General features: G+C 66.2%; 1 protein-coding gene across 1 annotated transcript in view; it reads left to right on the forward strand.

Annotated features, from left to right (window-relative positions):
* LOC102070503 (plectin) overlaps nucleotides 1-12,378 on the forward strand; it is an 82,109-nt gene that overhangs the window by 3,316 nt on the left and 66,415 nt on the right. The window contains 11 exon segments of the mRNA XM_074535405.1: nucleotides 4,880-4,941; nucleotides 5,802-5,891; nucleotides 7,482-7,559; nucleotides 7,657-7,749; nucleotides 7,926-8,092; nucleotides 9,006-9,121; nucleotides 9,754-9,860; nucleotides 9,947-10,066; nucleotides 10,947-11,042; nucleotides 11,465-11,592; nucleotides 12,228-12,321. Of these exon segments, the coding sequence (XP_074391506.1) occupies nucleotides 4,880-4,941; nucleotides 5,802-5,891; nucleotides 7,482-7,559; nucleotides 7,657-7,749; nucleotides 7,926-8,092; nucleotides 9,006-9,121; nucleotides 9,754-9,860; nucleotides 9,947-10,066; nucleotides 10,947-11,042; nucleotides 11,465-11,592; nucleotides 12,228-12,321 (1,151 nt within the window).

Here is a 12,378-nt window from a genome sequence, read left to right on the forward strand (position 1 = left end):
CCCTCCGGGCCCGGTGCCGAGGTTCGGCCCGTGTGAGCGCGGTGCTGGAGCGCAGCTCTGCCAGCCCTGTGACCGCCCTGGCGGTGTCACCGCCGTGTCCCTCCCTCCCTCTCGGCTCCGGTGGCACCTTCGGCCGTGTCGCGGTAGCCGCGGCTCCGGGGTGTCCCTGCCTCCCCCGACGTGCGTCAGCAGGGCTCCCACCGCGCTCCGGGCGCCAGATGTGCCTGTGCCAGATGTGCCCGTGCCAGATGCGCCTGTGCCAGATGCGCTCTCGGCGGAAAAATGTGCGTGCCGGGGCCGGGGCCGGGCCGGTGCCGCCCGCATTCCGCGGCGGCCGCGCTGGCTCCGTCCCAGCGGGCATCGGCCCGGCCGCGGCTGCCGCTCCCCGACGGGCCCCCGCACCCACAGCGTGTCACGGGTGGGTGTCGGGCCGCGTGTCACGGGTGGGCGGCGGCCGGCGGGGCTCCCGGGGCGCCGCCGGTGCGCGGTTGGACCGTGAGTCACGGCAGGACGAGGCCGCGGCCCCGCGTCCTTTGGACTCCGCGCCGGGGACGGGCCGTGCCCGCCGCTGCACAACGGGGGTGCAGACATGGATGTTGGGGTGCAGACATGGATATTGGGGTGCAGGCATGGGTTTGGGGTGCAGACATGAATGTTGGGGTGCAGACACGGGTGTTGGGGTGCAGACATGGATATTGTGGTGTAGACATGGATATTGGGGTGCAGATTTGGATATTGGGGTGCAGGCACGGATATTGGGGTGCAGACATAGTTGTTGGGGTGCAGACATGGATGTTGGGGTGCAGACACGAATATTGGGGTGCAGACATTGGTGTTGTGGTGCAGACATGGATATTGGGGTGCAGACACGGATGTTGGGGTGCAGACATGGATGTTGGGGTGCAGACACGAATATTGGGGTGCAGACATTGGTGTTGTGGTGCAGACGTGGATATTGGGGTGCAGACATGGATGTTGGGGTGCAGACACGGATGTTGGGGTGCAGAGATGGATATTGAGGTTCAGACAAGGGTATTGTGGTGCAGACATGGGTATTTGGGTGCAAACATGGATATTGGGGTGCAGACATGGATATTGGAGTGCAGAAATGGATATTGGGGTGCAGAGATGGATACTGGGATGCAGACATGGGTAGTGGAGTGCAGAATGTGGGCCTTAGTGCCCTAATGTGTTTGTTGTGGTGCAGACATGGGTATTGTGCAAACATGGCTGTTGGGGTGCAGATATGGGTATTGGGGTGCAGACATGGCTTTTGGGGCGCAGACATGGATATTGGGGTGCAGACACGGATTTTGGGGTGCAGACATGGGTGTTGGGCTGCAGACATGGGTGTTGGGGTGCAGACACGGATTTTGGGGTGCAGACATGGGTGTTGGGGTACAGACATGGGTGTTGGGGTGCAGACATGGTTATTGGGGTGCAGACATGGAGGTTGATGCACAGACACGGATATTGGGGTGCAGACATGGACTTTGGGGTGCAGGAAGTGGGCCTTAGGGCCCTGACATATGTGTTGGGGTGCAGACATGGATACTGTGGTGCAGACATAGATATTGGGGTGCAGACCTAGGCATTGGGGTGTTGGCGATGCCAGGCTGGCAGCGCCCAGGGCACCCACGGCTGCCCTTTCCCCAGCAGCTGCCACCACCCCTGCCGTGGATGACGTGGGTGACGTTGGTGACGTTGGTGACACGGGTGCTGCCCTGGGCAGGGCTGGCAGCTCTGTGTCACCCCAAGGGCTGGGGTTTCTCAGCCACCCTGGGGGTGTCCGGGCAGGGACATCCTGGGGGGATGCAGCACCCAGAGGGGCGCAAGCCCTGGATTTACCCTGTGGTCCCCTCAGCTGATGTTGTCACCCATTGTGGGAGGGCGGTGGGCGATGAATCCTGGGGAGGGGGGGTTCCTACCCTGCTGGCAATGCCCCCACCCCATATGAGAGCCTGTGGGTGCTGTGGGGCACAGGGCAGGGTGTGGGTGCTGTCCTGGAGTGCTGCTGGGAGGGGCTGGTGTGTGCATGGGGGCACCCAGGGGAGTCTGTGGGGCTCAGTCCCCCATCCTGGGGATCCTCCAGCCCTGAGGGTTGTGACCCTGAACCCTGAGGGGTCTGAGCCCCTCAAATGTGGGACCTGGGGCTGATGAACCTGGGGGCTTGAGCTCCACCTTGAGCCCCACGTGGGGGGAGCAGGGGTCCTAAAGCACCAGGGCCTGTGCTGGGGATTCTGGGGTGGTCCCTGGGCTGTGGGACCGGGCGGTGCCAAAACCCCCACAGGAAATGAAGGTCCCATCTGGGGCCTGAGGTGCTGGGGAGCTCCTGACCATGGGACCAGAGGGTTTCTAGGAACCCTCTGTGAGGGGCAAGGAGGTTCTTGACCTGGAAACCTGAGGGACCTGAGCCTCCAGAGCTTGGAAACCTGGTGGTGCTGAGGTGTGGTGACTGGGGGGCTCCAACAGCCCCAGGCTGTGGGTCCCACCCCCCCACAGATTTGTGCTCCTGAGGGTTTCAATGCCCCGAGGTGTGGGGCAGGAGTCTGGCTGCCCTGGGTGAGGGGTGAGGGGTTTCTGAGCACCCCGATCTTCAGGAAGAGGGTCCCACTCCCCACGCTTGCAGATCTGGAGGTCTCGGGCCCCATGTGTGGGGCTGGGGGTGCTGGCTCCCCGTGGCTGCTCCGTGGGTCCCATCCCGCCTGCAGGCGCAGCGAGGGAAGGGTTAAAGCTCAGGAGTTTCCTGTGGGCAGGGTCGGGGCGTGGGGCGTGGGGCGGGGGGAGAGAGCCCCGTCTCCTCCCCGGGCCGCCCCACTCGCGGCGGGACGGGCGGCGGAGCGGGAGGGCAGAGCAGCAGTGTCGGGCTCAGCCGTGTCGGGCTCAGCCGTGTCGGGGGTCACTCAGCATGTCCCGCCCGCGCCGCACCTCGGACGAGGCTCCGGCCCGAACGGGCTCCGAGGACAACCTGTACCTGGCCGTGCTGCGGGCGGCCGAGGGCCGCAAAGGTACCGAGCCGGGGGGGGCTGGGGGAGCCGCCCGCCATCGCATCCCCACCCGGGGCAGCCTGCGGGGCGGACCCCACACCGGGCCTGGGTCCCTGGGGGGACACCCCCATGCTGGGCCCGTGTCCGCGGGGCTGTGCGCCCCCAGGCAGGCCGTGGGGCCACCCCACACCGGAACGGTGTCTCCCATACAGGGGCGGTGTCCCCCACACCGGAGCGGTGTCCCCCATACCGGGGCGGTGTCCCAGGTTGGTGCACCCAGGGCGGGCTGTGGGTCAGACCCCCACACCGGGCGATATCTCCGGCCGGGCTGTGGGGCAGACCCTCATGCCGGGGCGGTGTCTGCGGGCCGGGCTATGGGGCCGAGCGCTGCAGACCCCCCCGGCCGCCGCCCAGCTCCATCCCGGTGCCCTCGTTCTCTTCCTGCCACGCCCTGCTCGGCCGCCCCGGCCTGGCCGCGCTGTCCTTGCGCCGCCGCCGGGGGATGGGTGCCGCTCCGGGGACCCCTCGGGTGTCAGCGCTGTGTGCGCGGGTGCCGGGGATGGTGTCGGTGCCCCCCGCTCGGCGCGCACTGCGCCCCACGTTTCCTTCCTTCCTTCCTTCCTTCCTCTCTCTCGTGTATCGTGGCCACTCCTGGCCCGGCACGCCCTGGCCGTGCCGCTGAGCGCCCGCGGGGCTCCTGGGGCTGTGCAGCATCCCGGGGCGCTCCGCCGGCGGGGAGCGCTGCCTCTGGGTGCTGGGTGCCGCGTGGGCAGATCCCAGCACGCTGCAGCGGGGCAAGACCCGGCACGCAGCGCCCGGCTCGCCACGGCAGGGCAGGGGGGCGGCGCGGCTGCCGAGGCTCCGGTGGCATCGCCCCGTGTGTGAATGGGGGGGCACTTGTGCCCTCTGGACCCCTCTGGGGCAGCGGGCTGGGTGCGGCACTGGTGGTGACCCTGGGGACGCAGGGGACAGGAGAGTGGGTGCTGGCAGTGGGGTATGGGGTGCTGGCAGCGGGGTATGGGGGGTTAGCGGGTGCTGTGGGGTGGGTCCTGTGGAATCCCGGGTTCCCATCCCATGCGTCAGTGTTCCCATGCCATCCCCTAATGACAGGGCAGCGGGCAGGGAGCGCTGTGACTCACTGCAGCCCTGCCTGGCCCTGTACCCACACAGAAGGGTATCCTGGGGGTGTGGGGATGTCCTGGGGTGTCCCAGGGCTCTGGCAGTGCAGACGCTGCGTGGGCTCACCTTGATCCCGTGCATGCCCCACCAGGGCTCCGCCTGTGGGGCTGGAGCTGTGCCAGGACAAGCACCCCATGTCCCTGTGTCCGTGCCATGCCCAAACTGCTCAGTCAGTGCCCACCAAGCCCAGGGCAGGGCTGGGGCTGTGCCAGGACAAGCACCCCATGGCCTCTTGTCTGTGCCATGCCCAAACCGTTCAGTCCATGCCCACCGAGCCCAGGGCAGGGCTGGGGCTCCTCACAGCAGTGCAACGGGCTTGGGGCTGGGTGGGCATCTCCTGCTCCCTGCAGTCAGAGGGGCACAGAATATCTTGAGTTGAAAAGAGCTCCACAAGGATCACCAAGTCCAACCCTTAATTTACCTGTACTGAGGTTGAACCTGCACCCTTGGCATTATTAGCACCACGCTCTGGCCAACTGATCTAATCTGAGTGTTGAGGTGCTGGTGGGTGCTGGCTGGTGCTGGCACGCCGGGGCTGGTCCCCGTTAGCTGTTTCCTCTCCCCACACCCCCGTGAGTCACCGTGCTTCCCCACAGCAGTTGGCTCATCGCTTCCTGCGCCATCTGTGCCCTGCGGTGCCACCGCCGGGGCCTGGTTTTGCTGTGCCAAGACCCCGCTGCCGCCGGCTCACCCGTGCCTCTCCTCTCTTGCAGATGAACGAGATCGTGTCCAGAAGAAAACCTTCACCAAATGGGTCAACAAGCACCTTATCAAGGTATGGGCACTGCCAGTCCAGCGGGCACCACTGCCCCAGTGTCCCCTGCCCCAAATCACCCCCAGCCACAGCCCTCTGTGCTGGTACAGCTGAGGACGTGGCCATGGAGGGTCCCTGGTGCTGGTGCTCCTGTGCCGCACCTCTGGCCAAGGCCTCTCAGCTGCCCTCCAGCTGGGATCTGCCCTCCTGCTGCCCTCCCCGTATGCCAGGAGGGAACGGTGCCCTTGGCACCTGGAGATGTGCCCTGTGCTCTGACGCCCTCAGTCCTGTCCCACCCCTCCAGCCCCCATTCCCTGCCACAGGCAGAGCCCCACCTTGGCGCCTGGCACGCCCTGGGACACGGCCCAGCCCCCCCAATATGTCTCCACACATCCCTGACCCTGCAGTGCCATCGTGGTGCCGCCACGCTCTGCCCATGCTGGGTCCCCTCTCAGCTCTCTCCTAACTGCTCTCTTCTCTCTGCCCTGTGCAGCACTGGCGACCAGAGGTAGGTCCTTCCTCTCTTTTTCTGTCTGTCTGTCCCACTGCGCTCTTCCTCTTGGCACACCCTGGGGCTGCCACTGTGGTAGGCAGTGGGTCTGACCCCTTCACGGTGGGTGGGGGGTCTGAGCCCTTCACAGTGGGTCTCTGCATGCCAGAGTGATGCCAGAGGGATGCCAGATCCATCCTGGCACAGGGGGAGCTGCTGTGTGTGTTTTTGGGGATCGTGGCACTGGGGGCACCAGATGCACTTGGGGCTGTGTGTGAGCACCCGCTGCACTGGGGGGGTCACTGGGCACCCACCGGGGTGTTGGCTGGGTGGGGGGGGATGTTCAGCTGTCCCCAGCCCCCCTGACACGCCCCTGTCACTGTCCCCACAGGCGCAGCGCCATGTCAACGACCTGTACGAGGACCTGCGGGACGGGCACAACCTCATCTCGCTGCTGGAGGTGCTGTCGGGTGACACCCTGGTAGGTGCCACTCTGCCCTGCCCCGCGCTGTCCCCACCTCGTGCTGGCACCCCTCCGCCGGCCGTCCTCGTTCCTCATCCTCGTCCTCGTCCTCCCCCTCGCTGCCTGCCTCTGTTCCCTCTCTTCCTGCTTGGCCGTCGGTCCGTCCGTCCCGGTGCCCCCGGAGTGCCCGCGCCCCCTGCCTCTAACCTCTCTTTGCTTTGGTGCCCTCTCTGCTTCCTGGCGCCGGCCCACCGCCGCCTTTGCCTCCTCCTCCTCCTTCTTCCTCTCTCTGCTCCTCTCCGCTCGGCTCGGCTCGGCTCGGCCGGGGCAGCCCCGGGAGCGCGACGTCCTGCGGACCTTGCGGTTGGTGAGTGGTTCAGCTCTCGGCACGGCCCCGCACGGCACGAAGCTGTGACAGCGGTGCCCAGCATGTCCCAGGATGGTCTGCATGCCCGTGCCCTGTGCCATGCCTGTCCCGGTGCCGCCCCAGGGCTCTGCTGCATGCTCTGCCTATCCTGGTGCCCCCCATGCCCAGAGCTATGGGGGTGGATTCCCCTGGGCCAGAACTCAGTGGCAGCAGCAAGAGGGGAGTTATCTTCCACCAGCAGCATCCCTGGGAGCGATCCCACCCTGCCGGAGCTGGATTCTGGCTCCTGGCACCACAGCTGGATGTGCTGCTGGCTCTGCAGGGTGGCTGGCAAGGGGGTGGCACATGGGCACCAACTCCCTGGGTCTCACCCTGGGGCTGGCCCTGCCCCGAGCAGCTGTGGTTCCATGATGGTTCCTTTCCGTGGGACCAGAGTGACCCTGCTCCATTGCAGAGTGGGGTCCATGGTGGCCTCTTTCTGTGGGACAGGAGTGACCCTGCTCCATGGCTAAGTGGGGTCCATGGTGACCCCTTTCTGTGGGACCACAGTGACCCTGCTCTGCTGCTGAGTGGGTCCATGATGGCCCTTTTCTGTGGGAACAGTGATCCTGCTCCGTGGCTGAGTGGCACCAGGGGGTTCATGAAGTCCCCAGCTCTCCTTGCAGCCAAAGCTGGGCTCAGCTGGTGGAATTTGGCATTGCCGTGGGGCAGGAATGTGTGGGGCAGCACCCAGGGGACCCTGAACCTCAGGACCCCCAAGTTTTGGGGGCTCACCCAGCTTGGCAGCTCCTGGTCCTGCTGGGGAGCTGCATGGCGAGGCACCACAGTGGCCATGGGGGCAGCAGCACTCTCAGCACCGTGGTGCGCTGGCACTGAGGCCAGTCCCGCCCGGGCAGTGCCTGCCGTGCCACTGGGACACTCAGCTCCCCCCGGGACGGCTCCGATGGTCCCGGTGCTGCCGGGCGGGGTGTGGGAACAGCCGGTGCCGCCGGGTCCGTGGGGGGGGAGCACGGGGAGCGTCCCCACCGCAAGGGGCAAAGTGCGAGGGCGGTGCCGTGGGTGGGTGCCATCGGCATGTGCGGCGCTGCTGGGGCGGGCTGGGTGGCGCCGGGGGTGCGGGCAGGAAGCGATGGCAGGACGGGGTGGTGGCACCGTGTCCTGGTGTCACTGGGGGGCTGCAGTGGCAGGACACAGCAGGAATGTGTCCAGCGTGGCCGCGCTCACCGTCCTCCTCTCCTCAGCCCCGGGAGAAGGGCCGGATGCGCTTCCACAAGCTGCAGAATGTCCAGATTGCCCTCAACTACCTGAAGCACCGGCAGGTGAGGATGGGGAGGGACCCCCGGGATTCCCACAATCCCCGGGGCTGTGCCGTGCCAGGCTGTCCCGTGCCTGACCTGCGTGTGCCCCGTGCTGCAGGTGAAGCTGGTGAACATCCGCAACGATGACATCGCCGACGGCAACCCCAAACTGACGCTGGGGCTCATCTGGACCATCATCCTCCACTTCCAGGTGAGCCTGGTGGGGTGGGGATGGGACAGTGGGACCAAGGGGCCAGGATTTGTGGGGCTGGGGGCCTCCCTGGGCCGGTCTGGTCCCCAATGAGGCAGCAGTGGTGTCACTGTGGCCATGCAGCAGGTGTCACCGTGCCAGTGCCAGTTTTCAGACTAACGGCTGTGTCCTGGCAGATCTCAGACATCCAGGTGACCGGGCAGTCAGAGGACATGACAGCCAAGGAGAAGCTACTGCTGTGGTCCCAGCGGATGGTGGAGGATTACCAGGGCCTGCGCTGTGACAACTTCACCACCAGCTGGCGGGACGGGCGCCTCTTCAATGCCATCATCCACCGGCACAGGTGGGTGCCGTGGTGGTGCCTGTGATCCGTGTGTGTGACCCACACCTTGGGCAGGCGTGTGTCATGGGACACCCATGACAGCTGCTTATGGGGCAGCTGTGCTGTCTGTGATCCATGTGTGTGTGGGCAGGGGTGTGCTCATGGGGCAGCTCTGCCAATCCCATGCTCATGGGGCAGCTGTGCTGATCCTGTTTGGGGCAATATGAGCACGTGCTCCTGACGAGTCCCAGCCCATCGGCCGTGCTGGCAGTGCCGTTCCCGCTGCTGGCGTGCTGGGGCGGTGGCAGGCAGGTCCCCACGGGTCCTGCTGGGACCTCTGCGTGCTTTTGGGGAGTGCAAATATGTGCAGGGCTGTGCCAAATGGGGGGAGGCATCTGCACTGTGCCATGTGCCACTGTGCCGTGTGCCAGCTGTGCTGTGTGCCAGGTGTGCCGTGTCACAGCTGTGCCATGCTCTGCACCACAGCACTGCCACACTGAACTTGGCCCCACCATAGACCCCCAAGGGGAGCCCAAGTTGTCAGCCCTATAGGGGACTGGGGTGTCAACCCCACATAGGATTGGGGTGCCAGCCCCACATGGGACTGGGGTGTCAGCCCCCCATGGGATTTAGGTGTCAGCCCCACAGAGGATAGGGGTGCCAGCTCCATGCAGGGTTGGGGTGCCCAGTTCCCAGGACACGGGGGCTCTGATGTTTTGGTGTTCCCACTGGGGGCTGCGTGTATCCCCAGCCCCTCCTGTCCCTGTGCTGGCTCTGGGGTCCTCCCCTGCCGCCAGTGCCCCTGATGTGGGCTGTGGGATGGCCAGGCAGGAGTACAGGCAGATGAGGCACCCCCAGAAAAGGGGGGACCTGCTCTCCTCAGGGTTTTGGGGTCCCCACAACCCCAGTGACCCCCGCTGCCCCCCACCCACAGGCCAATGCTGATCGACATGAGCCGGGTGTACCGCCAGAACAACCTGGAGAACCTGGACCAGGCCTTCACCGTGGCCGAGCGGGAACTGGGGGTGACGCGGCTGCTGGACCCCGAAGGTACGGGCTGGGGTGAGGGGTCTTGGGGGACAGGGCGTGGGTCCTGAGGGGATGATGGTCCTGAAGGGCTAGGGGGCTCTGGGTGGGTCCCAAGTGGATGATGATCCTGAAGGGCTGGGGGGCTCTGGGTGGGTCCCAAGGGAATGGTGGTCCCAGGGATGTGGATCCCAGGGTGTCAGGGGTCTTGGGGATGTGGGGATGTGTCCCAAGGCAATGATGGTCCCAGGGTTCTGGGGTTCTTGGAGTGTTGGGGGTCTTGGGAGATATGGGGTGGGTCCCAAGGGGATGATGATCCTGCAGGGTTGGGGGGCTCTGGGTGGGTCCCAAGGGGATGGTGGTCCCAGGGTGCTGGAGGTCCTAGGGTATCAGGGGTCTTGGGGAATATGGGGTGGGTCCCAAGGGGATGATGGTCCTGCAGGGTTGGGGGGCTCTGGGTGGGTCCCGAGATGATGATGGTCGCAGGGGCTGTGGGTCCCAAGGGGATGACAGTCCCAAGGTGCCGGGGGTCCCGGGGTCACTGGGGTCTTGGGGGATATGGGGTCGGTCCTGTGAGGATGATGGTCCCAGTGCTGTGGGTCCTGGGGTGTCAAAGCCCCTTCCCTCCCCTCACCTGACCCCCTCTCTCCCCACAGATGTGGACGTGGCGCAGCCCGACGAGAAGTCCATCATCACCTACGTGTCCTCGCTGTACGACGCCATGCCGCGCGTGCCCGAGGTGCAGGACGGCGTCAAGGCCAACGTGAGTTTGGGGTGCCGGGGGTGTCACCTCTCTGCTGCCACCCCCTGGCGTGTCACAGCCAGCCCCACACGTGTCCCCCTGCGCAGGAGCTGCAGCTGCGCTGGCAGGAGTACTACGAGGTGGTGACGGGGCTGCTGCAGTGGAGCCGGCAGCACTCGGCGCTCTTCGAGGAGCGGCGCCTCCCTGCCAGCTACGAGGAGATCGAGGTGAGGCTGGTGGGGAGAGGGGCAGTGCTGCTGGCCTGGCATGGGCACGGGGATGAGGACAGAGATAGTGCTGCTGGCCTGGCATGGGCACAGGGACAGGGATGGCGCTGCTGGCCTGGCATAGGCACAGGGATGGGCACAGGGACAGTGCTGCTGGCCTGGCATGGGCACGAGGATGGGGACAGGGACAGGGATGGTGCTGTTGGCCTGGCATGGGCACAGGGATGGGCACAGAGACAGGGACAGGGATGGTGCTGCTGGCATGGCATGGGCACAAGGATGGGGACAGGGACAGTGCTGCTGGCCTGGCATGGGCATGAGGATGGGCACAGGGACAGAGATGGTGCTGCTGGCATGGCATGGGCACAGTGATGGGCACAGAGACAAGGACGGTGCTGCTGGTCCCGCAGCCACTGGTATTTGGGGCAGTGGGTGGCAGAATCCTACAGTGGCCCCACCATGGGTGGCTCATGCCCAGTGAGGGGTGCCAGCCGGCCAGCAGACCCACTTGGGTGGCTCATGTCCAGTTTGGCAGCTCCCACGGCAGCACAAGGCCAGCTGTGCCATGCCATGAGTCACCACGATGTGACCTGGGTGTGGCTGTGGCACGGAGCCCCTCTGGTGCCAGCCTGGGGGTCTGCAGGGTTTGGGGATCCCAGCCCGGACAGAGCCGGGTGCCCCATGAAGGGGGGAGCCCTGTGACTCACCCTGCCTGGCTGTGCCGTGAGTCACCGCTGGCAAAGCCCAGCACGGCCACTTCCTTCCCGCGGCTCTGCACACATGGAAAATTGCAGCTGGGCAGGGCGGGTGCTTGGGGAGGGGGCAGCAGCTGGGGCTGGGGGTCCCCACTCAGCTGTGCCCCCCACCCCATTCCTGGCAGATCCTCTGGCGCCAGTTCCTCAAGTTCAAGGAGACGGAGCTGCCGGCTCGGGAGGCCGACAAGAACCGCTCCAAAGCCATCTTCCAGGCACTGGAGGTACGGCCAAGGGCTGCGGTGGAGCTTCCAGGGGCTCTGGGGAGGCGGTCATGGCTGCTCGGGGTCCCAAGGGGATGGGGGGCCTGAGGGGGACACCCTGGAAATCTCGGGTCCTGAGGGGTGGGGATGATCCTTGTAGCCGGGGTCCCGAGGAGCTGGGGATGTGTCCCAAGGGGATGGTGGTCCTGAAGGGTTGGGGGGCTCTGGGTGGGTCCCAAGGGGATGGTGGTCCTGCGGGGCTGGGGGGCTCTGGGTGGGTCCCAAGAGGATGACAGTCCCGGGGTTCCGGGGGTCCTGGGGTGTCATGGGTCTTGGGGAATGTGGGGTGGGTCCCAAGGGGATGACAGTTCCGGGGTGCTGGGGATCCCACGGCAGTGCATGGCTCGCCCCTTCGGGCCGTGTGTGACACTCGGGCCGTGCAGGGCGCGGTGCAGTCGGGCCAGCTGAAGGTGCCCCCCGGGTACCACCCCCTGGACGTGGAGAAGGAGTGGGGGCGGCTGCACGTCGCGGTGCTGGAGCGGGAGAAGCTGCTGCGGGCTGAGTTCGAGAGGCGAGTTCGGGGGGGCCGGGCAGGGCCGCGCTGGCATCCACACCCCCCTGCCGCTGCCAAACCGCGGGGCTGGGCCCGGGTGGGGTGTCCCGGCCCCCCCGAGGGGGAACCGCAGGGCTGTGAGTCACCGCTCCTGCTGGGAAACCTCTGCGGCCGGCCTGGAGCGCGGCTCGGCTCGGCACGGCACGGCACAGCAGCGGAGGGATGGGGGCAGCAGCGGGGACAGCGGGGATGGGCCTGAGGGGGATTGGGGTGGGATGGGATGGGGGGGAGATGGGGAGCAGGATGGGGATTGAAATGAGATGGGATGAGGGGGATTGGTACTGAAGTTGGAAGTGGGATGGGAATAGGGATGAGAAAAGGAAGATGGGGATGTGGGGCATTGGGGTTGAGGTTGGAAGTGGGATGGGAATAGGGATGGGAAAAGGAAGATGAGGATGGGGGGATTCGGGTTGAGGTTGGAAGTGGGATGAGGATGGGAAGATGGGGATACGGGGGGATTGGGAGCAGGATGGGGAGCAGGATAGCAAGATGCAGCATGGACCCATGCCATGCACAGCCAGGACAGCTGCCCCTGGGCAGGACTCGATCCGTGCTGACCGTGTCCCTCTGTGTCCCTCTGTGTGTCCCCGCAGGCTGGAGCGGCTGCAGCGCGTGGTCACCAAGCTGCAGATGGAGTCGGGGCTCTGTGAGGAGCAGCTGAACCAGGCGGATGCTCTGCTGCAGGCGGTGAGTGCCGGCGGCCCCGGGGGCGGGGGGACAGCCCCGGCCATGCCCGTCCCGTGG

This window comes from Zonotrichia albicollis, chromosome 1 (genome assembly GCF_047830755.1).
Source record: "Zonotrichia albicollis isolate bZonAlb1 chromosome 1, bZonAlb1.hap1, whole genome shotgun sequence".
Lineage (NCBI taxonomy): Eukaryota > Metazoa > Chordata > Aves > Passeriformes > Passerellidae > Zonotrichia > Zonotrichia albicollis.